The sequence below is a fragment of the Cydia splendana genome, chromosome 26 (assembly GCF_910591565.1).
Source record: "Cydia splendana chromosome 26, ilCydSple1.2, whole genome shotgun sequence".
Lineage (NCBI taxonomy): Eukaryota > Metazoa > Arthropoda > Insecta > Lepidoptera > Tortricidae > Cydia > Cydia splendana.
In genome coordinates, this window is record NC_085985.1 from 11,379,482 (window position 1) to 11,401,334 (window position 21,853).

Sequence of the window (21,853 nt, forward strand, 5' to 3'; positions counted from 1 at the left end):
TTCCAGGGTGTAGGCTTTTGTATTTTTTCCGTTAAATAGTTCATAGCGATATTGAACAGCAATGGGCTTAGAGCGCTGCCTTGATGTACACCCACTTTAACATCGAAGCTTTCAGACAGACCAGCAGGGCTTCTGACGACTGTATGAACATTGCTGTACATGTCCATGATGATTTTCACATACTGTTCGGGGACATTATGCGCTCTTAAGGCTTGCCATATAAGGGCTCTAGGTACTCTGTCAAACGCCTTTTCTAAATCAATAAAGACCATCCATAGCGTCTGTTTCTTATCCCTTGCTTTTTCCATTACCGTTCTTACTGCATGAATTGCATCCATAGTTCCCTTCCCAGGGGTGAAGCCGAATTGGTTTTCTGTAAACTAGTTTAAGAAGGCGCTGATTTATGACTCTTTCCCACATTTTTAGGGTATGCGAGGTCACAAATATCACAAATATATATTATCAGAATCACAAATATATATTTTTTATAATTGTAGGATAAATAGTTCAGAAGTTTTTAAATATGTAATTTAACAAATATGCAAAAATGGCCATTCCCCCCCCTTTATCTCCAAAACGAATGGGTCTAAAACTTTGAAAAAAATATACAAAATAGGTCTTTACCAATAGATGACAGGAAAACCTATTAGAAATGTGCAGTCAAGCGTGAGTCGGACTTAATTACTTAGTTCTTGATCGACTCCTACAATTTTTTAATCACATTTCACTCATGTTTCACATAAATAAATACATTGTTAAAATTTGTGTAATGTACGGAACCCTTGGAACGTGAGTCCGACTCGCACTTGGCCATTTTTTTGTTATATACGAGATATAAATTGACTCTTATTCCTTGTTGACTGCAATCTCCAATGCCTAAATATTGCAAGATAACATTATCATAAGATAAATATTTATACAGAGAATGTGTTCCAGATGATAGTTGTTGCCTTACACAAGAAATTGGCATAAGGCCGGAGCCCCACTGCTGCGCACGCTATGTACACGACCCACGTTCCTATACAAAATTTCGTGGGCTTGCCCACGGTTTGTATTAAAACGTGGGCCGTGTACATAGCGTGCGCAGCAGTGGGGCTCCGGCCTAATATTACGCTGGATCAACTTTTTATCTTCAATCATTGCTATACTTACTTCTCGTGGGTAAGCTGGACAACCATACTTACTTCTCATGGGTAGCTGGACAACCATACTTACTTCTCATGGGTAGCTGGACAACCATAGATTTATAGGATTTATTAAGCTTTTTACATTCCAGAGACCTGCTACCTCCAAATGTAATTTTAGAACGAGATATATAAACTGGACACGGTACCGCGTGTCCAGATCTGTCGTGGCATCACCGAATCGGCCCTATGGAAGACCAGCGCTGGCTTCATAGCTAGCATTATGCTGTGTTGGGTCCATTTCGTGACGCGCACTTAATGTTCTATTCTTCTGTTTTTGTTGTCTGTACATGTTCGTACATGTTTGTGAGTGTCAGGAACAAATATCTGTATCTTATGTTATAATGGACCCGGGTATGTCCTTAAACTACGTCCAAGACCACCGCTGGACGGGCAGCAGCGTCCCTCAAATTCGGTGTACCTACTCGACTGCGATCGCCAACCCGCCTGCCAAGCGTGGCGATTATGGCATTCACCCCCCAAAAGGGGGAGGCCTATGTTCAGCAGTGGACGTCTTATGGCTGAGATGATGATGATGTTATAATGTAACTTGTTCCAGGTGATACCGTGCGTGCACCCGATCCCCGGGGGGATGTTCCCGGGCCGCATGATGCGGTTCCAGGGCAACGTGCCGCCCGGCGCTCAAAGGTATGCTTTAACCTAAACTGCAAAACGTAATTCCCAAACACCAAAAAAAGTAAGACAATGTTGCCACTGCAATAGTTTGTTTGTAAAATAGTAAATTGCTTTTGATAAATAATCACGCTAAGATAATTTTTTTATTAGTAATTTTACTCCTACGATTTAAAGAAGTACTTTTATTTACTTATTTTTACATAAATACAAGACGCGCTAGTAAAAAGTGGCAACATTTTCATACTTTTTTTGGTCTTGAATTACGTTTTGCACTATACGCTTACCTTACACGAACTCTACAAGTTGAAGTTAGCAGAAATGTGCACGTGCTAACGACGTAACGTAACGTAACGTAACGTTTAACAACGAGTAAGACAAAGATGAATGGAATGTGAATATGAATAAAAAATAACAGATTTCCTCGTAGGTATTGAAATAAATTAATATGGATGTATATTTGTCCTCCGAATGAGTATAACCTATCTATAGTTAAATATAAAATTTCTGTACGAAACTTATGTACGAAATGTCATTTGATATTTACCAGTCGCTTTTCGGTGAAGGAAAACATCTTGAGGAAACCGGACTAATCCCAATAATTCCTAGTTTCCCCTCTGGATTGGATGGTCAGATGGCAGTGGCTTTAGTAAAATCTAGTGTCTACGCCAATTATTGGGATTAGTTGTCGAGCGGGCCCCAGGCTCCCATGAGCCGTGGCAAAATGCCGGGATAATGAGGAGGAAGACGAACCAAGTAACTGCCCGTTTCCAGGTTCGCCATAAACCTGCAATGCGGCCCCAACACGGACCCGCGCGACGACATCGCGCTGCACCTCAACTTCCGCTTCGTGGAGCAGTGCGTGGTGCGCAACCACCTGACGGCCATGTCGTGGGGCATGGAGGAGACCAGCGGCGGGATGCCGCTGAGTCAGGGAGGCAACTTCGAGGCGCTGCTGCTGTGCGAACCGCAATCCATTAAGGTCAGTTTCGAGACACGTACGCTTCTGGCTGGAGTGGCTTCTCAAGTTCGGACTATAAAGAGAGACTTTTCACTAATAGAGACAGATTCCACACAAATAGAGCCTCTCCCTAACATAGGCATGTTCTAGGTTTTCGTGACTATATAATCTATTTCCAGAAAAAAGTACCTATATGACAGATATTGAATAAAAATTGTATTTATTAATGTAAAAATTAAAACTATGTAGTGTTTTCACTTATGATGGTATATATGGCATCTTCATTGCTTTTTGTATTAATTAATATTAGTTACTATTTGTAAGAATCATTACACCGTTGGTGCCCAAATAAACACAACATTTACTCTTTGAAATGGGTTATTCACAAATAGAGATATAAAATTAAAAACATTCTGCGTAATAACTTCTAAGTATTTTTTGGAGGTAAATTCTTCTTATTAACTGGGATATAAAAACAAACAATTAGCCGTTACTATTTATAATTTTTGTTGGTAGGTGGCGCTGAACGGGTTACACTTCTGCGAGTTTCCGCACCGCATCCCCTTCCAACGGATAACACACTTCACGATCGACGGCGACGTGATGGTGCAGCTCGTCGCGTTCGAGGGGGCGCAGCCGCCGCAACAGGTCTACATGGTACGTTAATATTCAGTTCCCGCACCGCATCCCCTTCCAACGGATAACACACTTCACGATCGACGGCGACGTGATGGTGCAGCTCGTCGCGTTCGAGGGCGCGCAGCCGCCGCAACAGGTCTACATGGTACGTTAATATTCAGTTCCCGCACCGCATCCCCTTCCAACGGATAACACACTTCACGATCGACGGCGACGTGATGGTGCAGCTCGTCGCGTTCGAGGGCGCGCAGCCGCCGCAACAGGTCTACATGGTACGTTAATATTCAGTTCCCGCACTGCATCCCCTTCCAACGGATAACACACTTCACGATCGACGGCGACGTGATGGTGCAGCTCGTCGCGTTCGAGGGGGCGCAGCCGCCGCAACAGGTCTACATGGTACGTTAATATTCAGTTCCCGCACCGCATCCCCTTCCAACGGATAACACACTTCACGATCGACGGAGACGTGATGGTGCAGCTCGTCGCGTTCGAGGGCGCGCAGCCGCCGCAACAGGTCTACATGGTACGTTAATATTCAGTTCCCGCACCGCATCCCCTTCCAACGGATAACACACTTCACGATCGACGGCGACGTGATGGTGCAGCTCGTCGCGTTCGAGGGCGCGCAGCCGCCGCAACAGGTCTACATGGTACGTTAATATTCAGTTCCCGCACTGCATCCCCTTCCAACGGATAACACACTTCACGATCGACGGCGACGTGATGGTGCAGCTCGTCGCGTTCGAGGGGGCGCAGCCGCCGCAACAGGTCTACATGGTACGTTAATATTCAGTTCCCGCACCGCATCCCCTTCCAACGGATAACACACTTCACGATCGACGGAGACGTGATGGTGCAGCTCGTCGCGTTCGAGGGCGCGCAGCCGCCGCAACAGGTCTACATGGTACGTTAATATTCAGTTCCCGCACCGCATCCCCTTCCAACGGATAACACACTTCACGATCGACGGCGACGTGATGGTGCAGCTCGTCGCGTTCGAGGGCGCGCAGCCGCCGCAACAGGTCTACATGGTACGTTAATATTCAGTTCCCGCACCGCATCCCCTTCCAACGGATAACACACTTCACGATCGACGGCGACGTGATGGTGCAGCTCGTCGCGTTCGAGGGCGCGCAGCCGCCGCAACAGGTCTACATGGTACGTTAATATTCAGTTCCCGCACCGCATCCCCTTCCAACGGATAACACACTTCACGATCGACGGCGACGTGATGGTGCAGCTCGTCGCGTTCGAGGGCGCGCAGCCGCCGCAACAGGTCTACATGGTACGTTAATATTCAGTTCCCGCACCGCATCCCCTTCCAACGGATAACACACTTCACGATCGACGGCGACGTGATGGTGCAGCTCGTCGCGTTCGAGGGCGCGCAGCCGCCGCAACAGGTCTACATGGTACGTTAATATTCAGTTCCCGCACTGCATCCCCTTCCAACGGATAACACACTTCACGATCGACGGCGACGTGATGGTGCAGCTCGTCGCGTTCGAGGGGGCGCAGCCGCCGCAACAGGTCTACATGGTACGTTAATATTCAGTTCCCGCACCGCATCCCCTTCCAACGGATAACACACTTCACCTTCGACGGAGACGTGTTGGTGCAGCTCGTCGCGTTCGAGGGCGCGCAGCCGCCGCAACAGGTCTACATGGTACGTTAATATTCAGTTCCCGCACCGCATCCCCTTCCAACGGATAACACACTTCACGATCGACGGCGACGTGATGGTGCAGCTCGTCGCGTTCGAGGGCGCGCAGCCGCCGCAACAGGTCTACATGGTACGTTAATATTCAGTTCCCGCACCGCATCCCCTTCCAACGGATAACACACTTCACGATCGACGGCGACGTGATGGTGCAGCTCGTCGCGTTCGAGGGCGCGCAGCCGCCGCAACAGGTCTACATGGTACGTTAATATTCAGTTCCCGCACCGCATCCCCTTCCAACGGATAACACACTTCACGATCGACGGCGACGTGATGGTGCAGCTCGTCGCGTTCGAGGGCGCGCAGCCGCCGCAACAGGTCTACATGGTACGTTAATATTCATTTCTCGCACCGCATCCCCTTCCAACGGATAACACACTTCACCGTCGACGGTGACGTGTTGGTGCAGCTCGTCGCGTTCGAGGGCGCGCAGCCGCCGCAACAGGTCTACATGGTACGTTAATATTCAGTTCCCGCACCGCATCCCCTTCCAACGGATAACACACTTCACGATCGACGGCGACGTGATGGTGCAGCTCGTCGCGTTCGAGGGCGCGCAGCCGCCGCAACAGGTCTACATGGTACGTTAATATTCAGTTCCCGCACCGCATCCCCTTCCAACGGATAACACACTTCACGATCGACGGCGACGTGATGGTGCAGCTCGTCGCGTTCGAGGGCGCGCAGCCGCCGCAACAGCTCTACATGGTACGTTAATATTCAGTTCCCGCACCGCATCCCCTTCCAACGGATAACACACTTCACGATCGACGGCGACGTGATGGTGCAGCTCGTCGCGTTCGAGGGCGCGCAGCCGCCGCAACAGGTCTACATGGTACGTTAATATTCAGTTCCCGCACCGCATCCCCTTCCAACGGATAACACACTTCACGATCGACGGCGACGTGATGGTGCAGCTCGTCGCGTTCGAGGGCGCGCAGCCGCCGCAACAGCTCTACATGGTACGTTAATATTCAGTTCCCGCACCGCATCCCCTTCCAACGGATAACACACTTCACGATCGACGGCGACGTGATGGTGCAGCTCGTCGCGTTCGAGGGCGCGCAGCCGCCGCAACAGGTCTACATGGTACGTTAATATTCAGTTCCCGCACCGCATCCCCTTCCAACGGATAACACACTTCACGATCGACGGCGACGTGATGGTGCAGCTCGTCGCGTTCGAGGGCGCGCAGCCGCCGCAACAGGTCTACATGGTACGTTAATATTCAGTGGCCTCTACCTCTTTCTTTTTCCGGCAGGCATAGGCCATGATTGTATGAATTACTATACAGATCAAATTTAGTAGTAAGACTTTCACAAAAAGATCGTCAAACATAAAAAAAAAGAATGTATAAAAAATACTAGTCTAGAATGTTTATAGTTGTTTTATCTTTGATGAATTGGTGATAGATAGATAGCTGTGCTTAACGTAACGTGTTGCAAACAGGCGCAGAGTCCACCGGCGTACGGGTCGTACGGCGCTCCTCCGCCGGCCTACGGCGCTGCCGGCTACGGCGGGCCTCCGCAGGGTGAGTTGCAGTCGTTGCTGTCGCTTTCCTCAAAACCTTCCTACCTCACCTTTATACGAACAACTGTACAAAGTAATTAAATAAACGCATTTGTATTTGTAAAAACTAGTGCTGGCGCCAACTCTTGGGATCAGGTTGTCGAGCGAACACCAGGGGGTCTAGCCAAGATGGTAATCGTTGATAGAAGGGCGTTTTCTAAAATAAATATTGAAAACCTGATTCTTTCAAATCTGGACATTCTTGGGCTCATTTTACTCAGAATCGACAGCATTCTCGATCCTACTATTAAAAAAAGATGTCCATTCCATTACGTCACGTTTTAGTGTGATATTTTTTTTCACTTGTATGTGCGTGACGTAGTGGAATACACAATTTTCATACAAATTTGAATAAATAAAATAAAAATAAATAAATAAATATTATAGGGACATTCTTACACAAATTGACTAAGTCCCACGGTAAGCTCAAGAAGGCTTGTGTTGTGGGTACTCAGACAACGATATATATAATATATAAATACTTAAATACATAGAAACAACCATGACTCAGGAACAAATATCTGTATCATCATACAAATAAATGCCCTTACCAGGATTCGAACCCGGGACCATCGGCTTCATAGGCAGGGTCACTACCCACTAGGCCAGACCGGCTAATAATGCTAGTGATTCTGAGTTGAAAGAATCAGATTTTCAAAATTTATTTTAGAAAACGCCACTAGAAACTTAAATAATGTTATGGAAAGAGTCACATAGCAACTGTCATCTCGGTACATTTTTTCATTTCCCTCCTTGCTTCGTTCTCCTCATTGCTGAGGGCTGAGGGTCGTGACCTCCTAGTGGAGCACAGGATTCCGGATCGCAGACTTCCAGCCTATCCGTCCCTTGCGACTTCTAAGTGTAAGGCCTGAGTGGACGCTCGAGTTGTGCGTGCAGCGGCATGTTAAACAAATGCAAACGTATAGGAGCGGCCTTAGTGCACGCTTCTCGAATCACTTGTGAGCCCGACGCCACGCTGCACGCCACGCTGCACGCCCCGCCGAACGCTCCGCTTCGAGCGTCCACTCAGGCCTTACACTTAGGCATCATGGACCGTCATGGATAGCGATTTGCTAACTTGTCGGACCATCTCGTTGGACCGCGGCCCCTTCTCTTTCCTTCCACCGACCCTGTGACCATCAGCTTTTCCGGGTTGTCTCCAGTCTTCCTGGCTACTCGTATGTGTCCGCAGAACTCAAGTACTCTCCGGAGACATGTGGTTGAGAGCCTGGTGGTTACTCCGAGCTCCCTTCTTTTCATTTGGGGTTTAATTGTTTTCAATAGTTACCTTGGCTACGCCCCCAGGGTCCCCGAGCGAGCCAACGCTATGAAGATGATACATGCTCACTATAGCAGAGCTTCTATAATGTTGCCAAGTTTAGTGGTAACTAACTACTAAAAGAAATTTTGCTGTTTGTAACCGTGTTTCTAGTTTAACAATAGATGGGCAAACTTAAAAAAGAACCATTTATTTAATAACGTCTTTTTAAATTTTTATGCTTTGTACTTAGATTTAATTATATGTGCAGATTTTAGAATCAATATCTGGTGATATTAATATCTGCAAAATAGTATATTATCATTACGATACAAGTGAGACTAAATAGGAAATTCGCAACGAGTGGCGATAAATTAAAACACGACCGAAGGGAGTGTTTTAAATCGACACGAGTTGCGAATTACCTATTCCCACATGTATCGTAATGTACTATTAATTATCGCTGGGCAAAGTAAAATTTTATGTATGTAATTTCTTTATATTAAATTTTCATTTCTACTTAGTAAAAAGTGGAATGTCTTATTCTATATTTCTTGTCAAATAATTACAGTGTATAATCTCTCCCAACTATACAAAACTATTCAATTATCTTATTATACAATAAGGCATGTTAAAAATACAAAACTATTTTCAACCTATTATTAAAGTTTTTAAGTGTTTGGTACATATGTTGCGGGCTACAATAGCATGTTTTAACAAAAAAACGCGAGTGAAGTGATTTTGTACTAATATTTAAAGGTAAGTAAATGTATAGATATACTTATATATGTAATCTGTGTATGTCTAACTCTATATGTCTGTGATCACTGGTTTGAAGCGTGATTGCACCTTTTTGTGTTTGTCTTAATTTTTTTTTAATTCGACGATAAACGCGAGCTTTGCAAAAAAAACCAAAGTAGGTACTTATGTTATGTGTAAGCTAATTCTACACTAACTTGGCAAACGACAGAGTGTGGATGCGACACCATAAACGTCAAATTTCTATGAAATTACGCTTTTAATAGTGTCCCTGCCACATACATACATGATTATTTATATTTATTCCACAATTGGCTGAAAATAATTCTGTATTTTTAATTGGCATGCATGAAAAAAAATCGAGGGATATGATATAACAGAAATGGTGTTTTTTTGTTAACTAAATTATTTATATATTTATTTGAAAGGGTGTTCTTATTCAATAATAATAAAATAAATAAATAAGGAGTAATTGAATAAAGTATTACACAATGTTTATTATAATTATCTATGTATATAATAGGAGACTAAGCTATTATCATATTCTTTAGGCATGCGCTAATGCGCTCTGAACAGGCGTGAGTCCTTGTATGTGAGTAATATGCGAGCTACCGTCTGGCCTAGCGGGTAGTGACCCTGCCTGCGAAGCCGATGGTCCTGGGTTCGAATCCCGGTGAGGGCATTTATTTGTGTGATGAGCACAGATATTTGTTCCTGAGTCATGGATGTTTTGTATGTATTTAAGTATTTATAAATTATATATATACCTATATATACACCGTGTTTTTTTTGATTTCCGTTAATTTCAAGGGTGCATTCCTGAGCTTAAATCAAGTAACTTTCTCAAAGACACCGATGTTCTAATTAAGTCCATTTCGGAGATAATCCATAATTTATTTTTTTCCTATAAGGCCTCTACAAGCGTGTACACTTGCCTTAGGGCCGGCTTACATATTGATTAGTGTTTAGAATGAGTTCATACATTTGCTACTAAACTTAAGTACAATCTCGGTCGATTGATGTACGAAATGACATTGATATGTCACAGATTTCAATTGTTTGGTTGAGTTAAATGTAATGCCCGTGTTACAACAACGCTATATGCTACATTTAATTACTTTTTAAACAAAAAAAAACAAAAAAGAAAACAAAAAAAAAATTTTTTTTTTTGAAAATTAACTATGCCATTTAGTTCTTATAAACGTACTAAACTATACCCCGAAGTTAACGGAATTCAATAAAAACACGGTGTATATACATATATATATTGTTCTCTGAGTACCCACAACACAAGCCTTCTTGAGCTTACCGTGGGACTTAGTCAATCTGTGTAAGAATGTCCCTATAATATTTATTTATTTATTTTTATTTATTTATTTATTAATATAAATAGGTTGCTAGTGGCCTATTATAATTGATCTTGGGTGTATTTCATTTGCATGCCGCTTTGGTGTTTCCTTTAACATTCTTTTTGCTACCTTCAACAAGTATCAAGTGGTCATGTCAGGGATCGGATACCGGTATTTTTTGTACCGGTATGGGAACGAAAACGGTATTTTTTCGTTCTTTGTTAACTATCTCATTTCTAATTGGGCAATCTAATAATCAGTGATCGGGGATTTGGTTGCCACAAGGGGTAAATAATGTTTTTTTTTATCTTATGAAATGTTTTTAGTACTTTTTAGTACGTAATTGTATTTCAAGAATATTAAGATAGCGTTTTTGTGAAAAATTCAATCCATATTGCGGACTTACTCCATACAAAATATTCTACTAGATCCCGCGGCGTTGCACGTTACCTAAAAACACAACAGAGTCCTACATTTGGAGTATAAAATAAATCGAAATATATCCCCTAGCCGCCCATACGTCAAACCTTGCCAAGCAAAATGAAATTTTATTTTGTCAACACAAAGTTCAAATTAGAATGGAACAGGAGACCTTTTTATAGGTCTCTGGGCGGCTAGAGGATACGGTTATAACAACCGATTCCGATCCCTAGGTCCTGGGACTATACTATAGGATACATTTAAGGCAGAACTACACCAAATAACACTAGACCCTACTCGTTGTGATCCTGCCGGTGAGTGCCAGTACCCGTACCATGAGCAGAGCCCGGAATTTTCGCGGCAAAAAAAGACTGTCGCAATCTTGCTAGAATTAGAAACATTTTTCTGTCGATATCGATACTTGTGTAATAGAAGAAGATAAAACGGGGCAGTGAATAAAAAAAAATAATAAGAAAATTTACGTTAGGTTTGTATAAAATTACGAGTATATAGAAACAGATGCAATTTCTTCTTCGAAATACACGTCAGTACACACATAATACAGTAAAATTATACATTTTGCGTTTGCGTCAAATCCGGTAGTTCTGATTTTTTGCAGACTTGTTTATGATGTTGGCCCAATGAATAATCTAAGATTGTGACCTCGAGCGCCGAACGCAACTTTGTCAAAAATCGAATAAACCGCAATTTTTAGGGTTCCGTACCTCAAAAGGAAAAAACGGAACCCTTATAGGATCACTCGTGCGTCTGTCTGTCTGTCTGTCTGTCTGTCTGTCTGTCCGTCTGTCACAGCCGATTTTCTCCGGAACTACTGGACCAATCAAGTTGAAATTTGGTACACATATGTAAGTTTGTGACCCAAATACGGACATGTAACGTAAACAAATGAATTTTAAACATGGGGGCCACTTTTGGGGGGTAAATGAAAAAATGAAATAAAATTTTTTTTCAAACTATATCATGTTACATATCAAATGAAAGAGCTTATTGTAAGGATCTCAAATATATTTTTTTTATAATTTTCGAATAAACAGTTTAGAAGTTATTCAAGAAAATAGGCAAAAAATTACCATTCCCCCCCCCCCCCTTATCTCCGAAACTACTAAGTCTTAAATTTTTAAAAAAATACATAAAATAGGTCTATACCTATAGATGACAGGAAAACCTATTAGAAATGTACAGTCAAGCGTGAGTCGGACTTAATTACAGTTTTTGATCCGACCCCTACGGATTTTTTAAAGAGATTTCACTCACGTTTCACATAAAAAATACATTGTTAACAGTGCCGGATTACTTAGGATTACTTAGAGTAGTAGTTTTCTTAGAGTAATTGGTGATAATTTTCTGATAAGATAATCATTTTAAATATTTAACGGGCTTACCTACTTACGAGTAATTGTAAGGTCAAATTAAAAATAATGTTTAAAAAAATATGTTAAATTGAGAGCTAGCTCAAAGTTTTTTGTACTCGTCGACTTTAATGGTTGAATTAATAAAGACTTTGTAACCAATAAGCAAAACAAGCACGTGCTTACGGCACCACGTTCAGGGAGGGCACCAAAATGCCAGGTTGAAAAAGGTGAACAAATTTTAAAATTCGTTTTTACCACACGATTTTTTTAGCTGTCCAAAAGCTAATTTGCAAAAATAATGGCGCCTAATTCTTTGGGAAACAATCGGTAGCAGTAGAAGAGTCGTGATTACATGCATAGATTCGATTTCAACCCACTCTTTTGCGGTTCGGCGTTAGGTCTTATGCGAGGCCTTCTGCCTTACGGCAAAGTTGATCTTCTGCCTTAATTACACTTGGGCGTGGATCCAAATCCAAGGTTTCCTCTTTCGCAGCTGGGCCTACTGCCTTTCTCACACTTCGCCAATTCAATTCCAAGCTCTCTGCTTTCTTGCATATTTTATGCATGAAAACAACCTCGCTGAGACCCTTAAATATCGAGCCCTATGCGAAGCTAGGCTGATAGAAAACTGCCCCATCCCTTCTCTGTATGAAATCCTGGATTCGCGCCTGGTTGGGACTAAAACTAAAATTGCGTTTTTATATCGAAAACGTTTCGCGCTCGCTTCGCTCGCGTTTTCAATTACTTTATAAGGTATGATAAAGGTGACATTCGGGTGGCGACTGCAGCAACATTACTCTGTTGCAACGTTACTGCTGCAGTACTGTCAACTTCCGTGATAAAATGATGTGACTGATTTCCATACTAAAAGTAAAAATGTACAACTGTCTATCATATTGCGTTTTTATATCGAAAAATTTCCGCGCTCGCTTCGCTCGCGTTTCTATTACTTTCTACGCTATGATAAAGGTGACATTCGGGTGGCGACTGCAACAGCATTAGGTACTCTGTTGCAACATTACTGCTGCGGCACTGTCAATTTTCGTGATAAAATGATGTGACTGATTTCCATTCTCAGCTGTAATGCGGCAATGAACTTCTCTCAATTTACCAAAAAATCAATGTAATCTTGATGACCCTAGGGAGAGGGGGCACCTAGAAATGCTTAGGGCATCAAAATATCTTAATCCGGCACTGATTGTTAAAAATTGTGTAATATACGGAACCCTTGGAACGCGAGTCCGACTCGCACTTGGCCGGTTTTTTTTAGATTTGGGCGATTATAACCCTAAAGCCTTTCAAAATGTATAATTTTTTCGAACTTGTATTCGTAGGCTAAGTAAGTGCAGTGAGTATACACTTTTGTCTCAGGCGATGCCGGTTGGCACAATTGTGTCTAAGGTCAATCAAAGCTGATTTGGCCCGGTAGCCACAAGATCGTACCCCCCCCCCCCCCCAAACAGGGTTGACAGGGTTTTCGCGGCTGTTTCGATTTTTGACAACGCTGCGTTCGGCGCTCGAAGTCACAAACTTGGATTATTCATTGGGCCAACATCATAAACAAGTCTGCTAAAAATCAGAACTACCGGATTTGACGCAAAAGAGCCAGGTTACAAAATTCGACAAAGTTACTGGATTAACAGCAGCACATGACATTTATTTGGTGACGGTGATATTGATAGGAGTCGATAAACATCAACATAAAGCATCACTATAAAGGCATTTATGTAGGTATACTTATTGTATCTGTTTCTACATAATTTTATATAAACCTCACAATTTTTATTTATTAAATATTGTTTTTATTTGGTTGAGCGTGTTTTTCTTCTATTACACAAGTATCGATATCGACAAAATAATGTTTCCAACCCTAGCAAGATTGCGACAGTCTTTTGTTTTGTCGCGAAAATTCCGGGCTCTGACCATGAGTCACTGACACTGTCAACAGTGTCAACACTGACATATACGCCAACCTATGTCGGTGCGAGCGGGATGCAAAGAAAGCAAGTAGCGTTCACGCTAGCGTTTATGTCAGTGATAGTTCCACTACTTGACGCTAGATGTCGACTACGAAATAACTCGCGTTTTATTAACAAAACTGATGTGTGGAGGTACCACTCTTTCTTTACTTGTATTACTCTATGTGGGACTGGGACACTCTCGGCCGGTTTTTTTAGTAAAGCAATTAACCCTTAAATGCATGATTTTCTCTTTTTGCCAGAAATTAATATATGTATCACATAATTGTTTGCCGATTCTAGGAAAAATAGTAAAAAAAATATAACTTCGATTTTCACTGCGAAATTGGCTAAATCATATTTATGTAAATATGTAATTTTCAGTAATAGATATATGATTTTTTTTACTACCATTAGAAAGGTACACTATTTGTGATATACCTATGATAAAGTTTTTAAATATAAAATAATTACAAACCCCGAAAACACCGTTCAAAATCACACACTTACTAAAAATTATCAACTTCTGGATTTTTCCAAGCTTTTCGACTTTTCGTCTTAAAACCAATGTAATTTTTATAAATTAAAAATATTGCGTAAAGTTAACCCTTAAATCATCACCCTACTACTTGACGTTTGGTATAAAGGTGCGTTCAGGAACGTAAGCCTTTTTTTTTTTAATCTGTGAGCTGTCTAATGCTTTGTAGACATTTGTCAACACTATGCATTTATGGGTTAAAAAAAATTAAACGCTATCCACTGGTTACTTGTTGTGTTTTGATTTTGATTGTGCATTATTTATTTATGTTGATTTTGTTTTTGCGCAGGTTTCTATTGAGGTGTTGCGTGTAACGATCGGTGCTATAGCGGTCCTATATAGGTAGAGTAGACCTTTTTTATTTTTAATAAGCTATTGTTACACGACTGCCCAAAAAAAGAGGAGCTTTGTATCGCATATTAGTTTTTGTACACACGATAGTATAATTTTTTTTTAATTTATCATATATGATATATATCATAAAAACTTGTTCGCTTTTTGTCTTTGTTCGTTGTGTTTTTTTTGTATAGTTACGTACAATCAACGTCATAAATATGTAGGTACACAACTCTCTTATTCATACTGTTAAAGGATTTCATTGAAAACATAGATTGTATAGATTGTTATCATAAAAATCTATAGTAACAAAGTGGAAAGTTTCTATGTTTTTCATACAAACGTTGACATCAAAAACTTAAGAGATAAATAAAACTAAATCTTTATTCTTTTGGTACATACAAGTAAAGTAACGTAAAATCATACATATTAATGATATTGAAATTATATAGCTCACAACATTAATACCCATTTATGTACTTATATAATTTTAAAATGAACAGCTCTAATATAATTATTATTTTCAGGTGCCTTGTGAATCGGAAACAAGAATCAAGAGTTGTATTTTTAAGTTTTGTAATCAATTTTCGATACGTTTTTATAAATCATGCACTAAAAGTGTTTTTCTAAAGCATATACTTATTCCAAAACAAAACACAATAGATATAAAGTAAATAGACAACACAAGTGCTAATTGAAGTAGGTAGAACAAATTACATACCATCAGGTTGATTTATCATTATCAGGTTTCTTAGTATTTAGTATATTCAGTTTTTGACACAAATATACAGGGTGCCCAGTAAGTAGTGGATAACCTCCTAGCCACCGACAGCACCGTAGGCTGGTCCAGAAAATGCACTTATAGGTCTAGGAAAAGTTTCGTGGTTTTCGAGATAATCGCACTTTTCTGTCTTTTTTACAAGGAACCAAAATTAGAGAAGTGCGATTAAAAAATAATGGTGACTCATTATGTTAATAATAAATGATACAGTTAAACAAGCATAGTGATTAGTTATATTACCGCAATAAACATTTAGAGTAGAATAATATATTGTTTAATATCCAAATAAAATAATAAAATTTCAGAAATCACACAATTACAATAAAAAACTAAAAACGAATACTAAAATATTTCAGACTTCTTGCGTTGCGTTGTCTATTTATTATACCTAGAGGTTGTGCATTATTTATTCTACAGTCAAGTGGCAGGTCATTTTGTATGGGCCAATGTTTATTTTACTGTCGGTTTTTCGACTCGTTAGATTTGAATAAAATTGGGCTGGTTTGAAGTCCTCCTCATTCTGTGCGGGATAAATACGTACCTAATCACAGTGCGCCCCGAAAACACGTATGTAATACCGGTTCGTAGCTCTGGGGAAGATGTTTAGGGCATACGGTGACATTGCGCTATATGTAGGTATATTGTACAAAATTTAATCGAAAACCAACGGGAAAAAATCGGGCATAAAGTCAATGTGGCTAATTCCGTCATAGGGGCTATTCCGTCCACGAGCATATATTTAGTTCGCCCTTGTACCTACTACATGTATGCTCTATCTGATGTAGGTACCTTTATTCCTCTATTTCGTACAGTCACGTGTAAAAATATGGGTGCACACATAATACTCAAAAATATGTCCTATAGGTCCTATGTGAGCGAATTAAGAACCATGGGACATATTTTTGAGTAAGTTTTATGCACCCATATTTTTACACTTGACTGTACAATAAAGTGTTTACTTAATTATATTTTTTTGATTTTCAATCGTAGGAAAGAAACCCATTTGCTTTTGGTTGGTGAAACTAAAAGCAATCGCAACTTTGTCGATGAAATTATCAATTTTGTTCGTTGTTCGAGAGAAACGCTAGTGGACGGAATAGCCCCTTTGACGGAACTAGCCACATTGACCTACATAAAAAAATGGCATCAGTAGGAAAAATCTGCTCTTGACTGTGCAAGTAGGTACAACTAAACACATCTTACTAATATTTATTATTAAGAATAAATGTTTGTAAAACATAATATTCCTTGTTAAAATATTCGCAAATGTCACATTTTAGAATTAGTAAACAAATGTATGACACGTTTAGGTTTGCATTTTATATGATTTAGGCTGAATTGCTTTTTATAAGCGTGAAAGTGTTTCCCTATTAAATAATAAATTCGTATTTACGTTAGGAATGTAAATAAAATCGCATTTTTCGTCATTATTGCTTTTAAGAATATGTAATTCCTGTTTGTAGTTGTATTATGATGGTTAATAAAAAATAAAGTTTTCGATCTGTTTCATTTTGATTCCCCTGTCCCACCGCCGATGAGCGAGATGCGATTAACGAGTGTTGTTATGCCGCCTGCCGACGAGTGTGTACTCGTCGAGAGCCTCTCGCCGAGAGCGGGCACCGCTCCGACCTAATCTGAGCCGGAGACAAAGAATGAGACGAGACGAGAAGGAAACAGCATGTACACACTCGTTCTTGGCGTCTCACGACAAGTGTGTCCCTACAGCCGGTTATGCCCACATACACATATCTCGGTTGTGTTGTGCTGTATGGAGTAAACATTTTGGTCAGGATCCTTATCATACAAAGAAGTTTAAGCAGAAGACAATGTTTCCCTTTTGACCTATGATCTAGTAATATTGTAGAATTTTGTAACGGGACTCTTTTGTGTCAAATCCGGTAGTTCTGATTTTTTGCAGACTTATTTATGATGTTGGCCCAATTAATAAACCAAGTTTGTGACCTCGAGCGCCGAACGCAACTTTTCAAAAATAAAAAAACCGCAAAAATTTCGGTTTTCATGTAGATTTGGGCGATTATAACCATAAACAACTAGTTTTTGATAGTACCTTCTCAGGGCGTTTTTAAAGTAAACTAGGTATAAATTTGCTACAATACGACACTAAAATTGTCTCTGTACCTACATCTAATAATTTCCAAGATAAAGCCTTACAAAATTTATATTTTTTTCAAAAATGTATTCGTGAGGGCTCGGTTACACGTACCGAGTAGAGTGGCGAGACAGTAAAACGAAGTATGGAATTTTTACTCGGCCGAGTAACAATTTCATACTTCGTTTTACTGTCTCGCCACTCTACTCGGTACGTGCTATCCTGGCATAAGCTAAGTGCAGTGAGTATGCACTTTTGTCTCAGGCGATGCCGCTTGGCACAATTGTTTCTAAGGTCAAACAAAGCTGATTTGGCACGGTAGCCACGAGATTATACCGTGCCTACCCCCCAAAAAAGGAGGGAAAGGGTCGGCTCCCTAGTTCCAATCTAAGCTATATCTCTTCCTGCTCTTAGCAACTAGGGCAAGTTATATATTATTTTCATATAATTTAATTCGTTTGCGATCGAGCAAACCAGCACGATATGACCTCGAGACCCGTATAACCTTCGTAACTAGAGAGGGCACTAAACGCGCCGTCCAATCCTGTTAGTGTTAGCTTCCGCTCGGTGAGCCATATGAATGACACTTCTACGTCTTATTATGATTACGATGGAGTGCAGGTACGTAGTACTTTGCTTAGCCACTGTAACTTAAACCTTAAGGTACTACCTACCCATTGCATAATAGGGAGTATTACTGCAATGTTCTCAGGGCCGTCTTAAACTATACTGGACCTTGGGCACATAAGAATTTGGGGCCCTTAAAGAAAGCAATATAACTAACAATGTTCTACTATGGTCTTCTATTTATTATGAGTAATCAAATATACTATTATTGTCTGTCCTTCGGGCCCCCCTGAGGATTGGGGCCCTGGGCACGGGCCCCGTATGCCCTTATGGTAAAGACGGTACTGAATCCTCCGCCAGAGTGCAGCTAATTTGTTTAGTAAACCATTGAGTAACTTAAGAGATAAGAGATAAGAGATCTTTATTTGCATACCATAGTACAGATGTTATATACATGGACCCTAGAAAGGGTACGGGGCCCGTGCCCAGGGCCCCAATCCTCAGGGGGGCCCGAAGGACAGACAATAATAGTATATTTGATTACTCATAATAAATAGAAGACCATAGTAGAACATTGTTAGTTATATTGCTTTCTTTAAGGGCCCCAAATTCTTATTGATAAGTAGTATACTTAGATAAGATATATTTTGATAAGTTTTCAATGTGCCTTTTTATCGATCGGATATTAGGCAAGAGTGATAGAGAGGCAGAAACCGAACTTTCGATTGTCGTGTTTCACGGTAGGCCATGTGATTGACCTAGTGACGCCCTCTACGCAGAGTTTTGCGTAATATTCCCTATTCTATTCTATACCTATTTTGACATATCGGGGGGCACGGCAGTGCCCCCGCCAAGTCGAGCGCGAAGCAAACACTGCCGTACCATCCTTTACTGGAACCATTTCGCCGCATTTTCAGGTCCCTATTTGAGAACCTCTGGATAAGGCCAGAACGCAGAAATTTTCGTCATCCAGTAAGCTATAATCACATACTTAAAATCCAAAATTTCAAGTCTGTAGGTCATTTAGTTCCGAAGTTAAGCGAAAGCAAAGTTTCGCATTTATGACACACACTCACTCACTTATGATCATCAGAATAGAACTAGTACTTCCCATAAACTCAGAGAGCTGAAATTTGGTACAGAGTTAGGGTTTAATGGCCACATAAAGGGAAAACTATAAAAACTAGGATAATCGAAGATCTGGAGTACCTGGTGACTCTGATTAGAAAACACAAGAGCCCAACCAAACTATTGGAGATCGACATACCGCCTTTACAAAAAATATTCTACTTGGTGGGCCGCTTCATTTGATGTCAAAAATCGAAGGTCTGAAGTATCTGATGAAGAACCCTCAGCTGGTCTCAGCTGTATTAAGGCTCCGTCAGACATAGGCGTTTTGCTTGGTGCAACATATTATGTACACACTGTTTTGGTCATCCGACACGCCTTGATGAGCCTTTGGGAAAGTAGTACCCAAGATGGAGCTGATGCTGAACCCTGGCTGTACCTAGTGGAACTCAGGCTTGGTGCAACATATGCACACACTGTTTTGGTCATCCGACACGCCTTGATGAGCCTTTGGGAGAGTAGTACCCAAGATGGAGCTGATGCTGAACCCTGGCTGTACCTAGTGGAACTCAGGTTTGGTGCAACATACGCCCACGCTATTTTGGTCATCCGTCACATCTTGATAAGCACTTGGGAGAGCAGTACCCAAGATAGAGCGGATGCTGAACCCTGGCTGTACCTAGTGGAACTCAGGTTTGGTGCAACATAGGCCCACGCTATTTTGGTCATCCGTTACATCTTGATGAGCACTTGGGAACGCAGTACGCAAGATAGAGCTGATGCTGAACCCTGGCTGTACCTACTGGAACTCAGGTTTGGTGCAACATAGGCCCACGCTATTTTGGTCATCCGTCACATCTTGATGAGCACTTGGGAGAGCAGTACCTGAAATAGAGCTGATGCTGAACGCTAGCTGTACCTAGTAGAACTCAGGTTTGGTGCAACATAGGCCAACGCTATTTTGGTCATCTGTCACATCTTGATGAGCACTTGGGAGAGCAGTACCCAAGATAGAGCTAATGCTGAACCCTGGCTGTACCTACTGGAACTTAGGTTTGGTGTAACATAGGCCAACGCTAGTTTGGTCATCCATCACATCTTGATGAGCACTTGGGAGAGCAGTACCTGAAATAGAGCTGATGCTGAACCCTGGCTGTACCTAGTGGAACTTAGGTTTGGTGCAACATAGCCCCACGCTATTTTGGTCATCCGTTACATCTTGATGACCGCCTAGTGGAACTCTGCAACAGGCACACGACGACAAGTCGGTTAACCAAAACAAAGTGTGCCTATGTTGCACCAAACCTGAGTTCCACTAGGTACAGCCAGGGTTCAGCATCAGCTCTATCTTGGGTACTGCTCTCCCAAGTGCTCATCAAGATGTGACGGATGACTAAAATAGCGTGGGCTTATGTTGTACCAAACCTGAGTTCCACTAGGTACAGCCAGGGTTCAGCATCAGCTCTGTCTAAGGTACTGCTCTCCCAAGTGCTCATCAAGATGTGACGGATGACCAAAATAGCGTGGGCTTATGTTGCACCAAACCTGAGTTCCACTAGGTACAACCAGGGTTCAGCATCAGCTCAGATCTATGTATACTAAAACCTTTACCAGAATGTAACAAACACTTTTCTGAAAACCGCATCAAAATCGGTTCAGCCAAACGCGAGATAATCGCGAACAAACATACATACGGGTCAAACTGAGAACCTTTATTTTAAGGCGGTTAAAAATACATCAACTTTGACATTTTTGGCAGTAATGCAGTGGGCAGCTATACTGCAGCAGGATTGCAGCATGCACTACTGCCGACTGAATTACTGAGGTAAATATCAAAAATTCGGTCAGCATCATCGTATTTGACATTTGCTGCAGTAATGCAGTCGGCAGTATTGTCGCAATATACCGCTGCAGGCTACAAAACGCTCGTGAAACTATTCAACGTCCATGATCATGCTTTCCAACGTCCAACGTTCAGTAATCGAGTGACCGCTCGCTGTACATCATTCGATACCTCCCATTTAGGGAGGTATGAGAGGCCGTGCCCGCCTTTCGGCTGCGACGGCTGTGGCGGGTCGCTCCCCACCGCGTGGGGAGGTCAGTCGTCATCGTTTTGGGGATGACAGTGTTGCTGGTGACCGCTCGCAACACGCGCTGTGTTGTGTGTGACTGCGCGGGCGTGATCAAAGCCGGTCGCGCGCGCAGCGCGCCGGCGGGCCGCTGCGTCCAAGCGCAGATCGCGAGCGCTACGCGCTCGCGTCACGCTCGCATCGTGCCCCGCTCACGCCGCGCTTTGAAAACGCTCATGTGTGACGGAGCCTTTAGAGATATGGTAATAAAAAAACTACTCCTAAAAAGAAAAAAAATGTGTCAAATAAGAAAATCTAATAAAATAAATCAATATGCCCACGTTTCTACAAAAAGAAGTGAAATCCCACCAAAAACATTCTGTAAAAAACTAGCCAAGTCTCGATGGAGCTGCTTGTTTATCTCTAAAAAGTAATGAAATCTAGACAAAGTCGTGCCAAGTCTAAGGTTCCTTACTGCGATTTCTTTATTATTATAGTTAATGTTGTGTGACTTGGCCGGTGAAGGGTACACAAGGGTACAAAACCAGGTGCTCCATG

The 21,853-nt window shown here is 41.8% G+C and overlaps 1 protein-coding gene and 1 long non-coding RNA gene across 2 annotated transcripts in view; both read left to right on the plus strand.

Annotated features, from left to right (window-relative positions):
• The window catches only part of LOC134803459 (galectin-4-like), a 31,376-nt gene that overhangs the window by 1,880 nt on the left and 7,643 nt on the right, over nucleotides 1–21,853 (plus strand). Inside the window, exons 2-5 of the mRNA XM_063776278.1 lie at nucleotides 1,744–1,832; nucleotides 2,592–2,799; nucleotides 3,295–3,435; nucleotides 6,590–6,671. Of these exons, the coding sequence (XP_063632348.1) occupies nucleotides 1,744–1,832; nucleotides 2,592–2,799; nucleotides 3,295–3,435; nucleotides 6,590–6,671 (520 nt within the window). The remainder of the gene's footprint in view (nucleotides 1–1,743; nucleotides 1,833–2,591; nucleotides 2,800–3,294; nucleotides 3,436–6,589; nucleotides 6,672–21,853) is intronic.
• Nucleotides 14,654–16,978, plus strand: LOC134803471 (uncharacterized). Its single transcript, XR_010145982.1, has 2 exons — nucleotides 14,654–14,706; nucleotides 15,228–16,978. It is a non-coding gene; the product is annotated as an uncharacterized LOC134803471 (long non-coding RNA).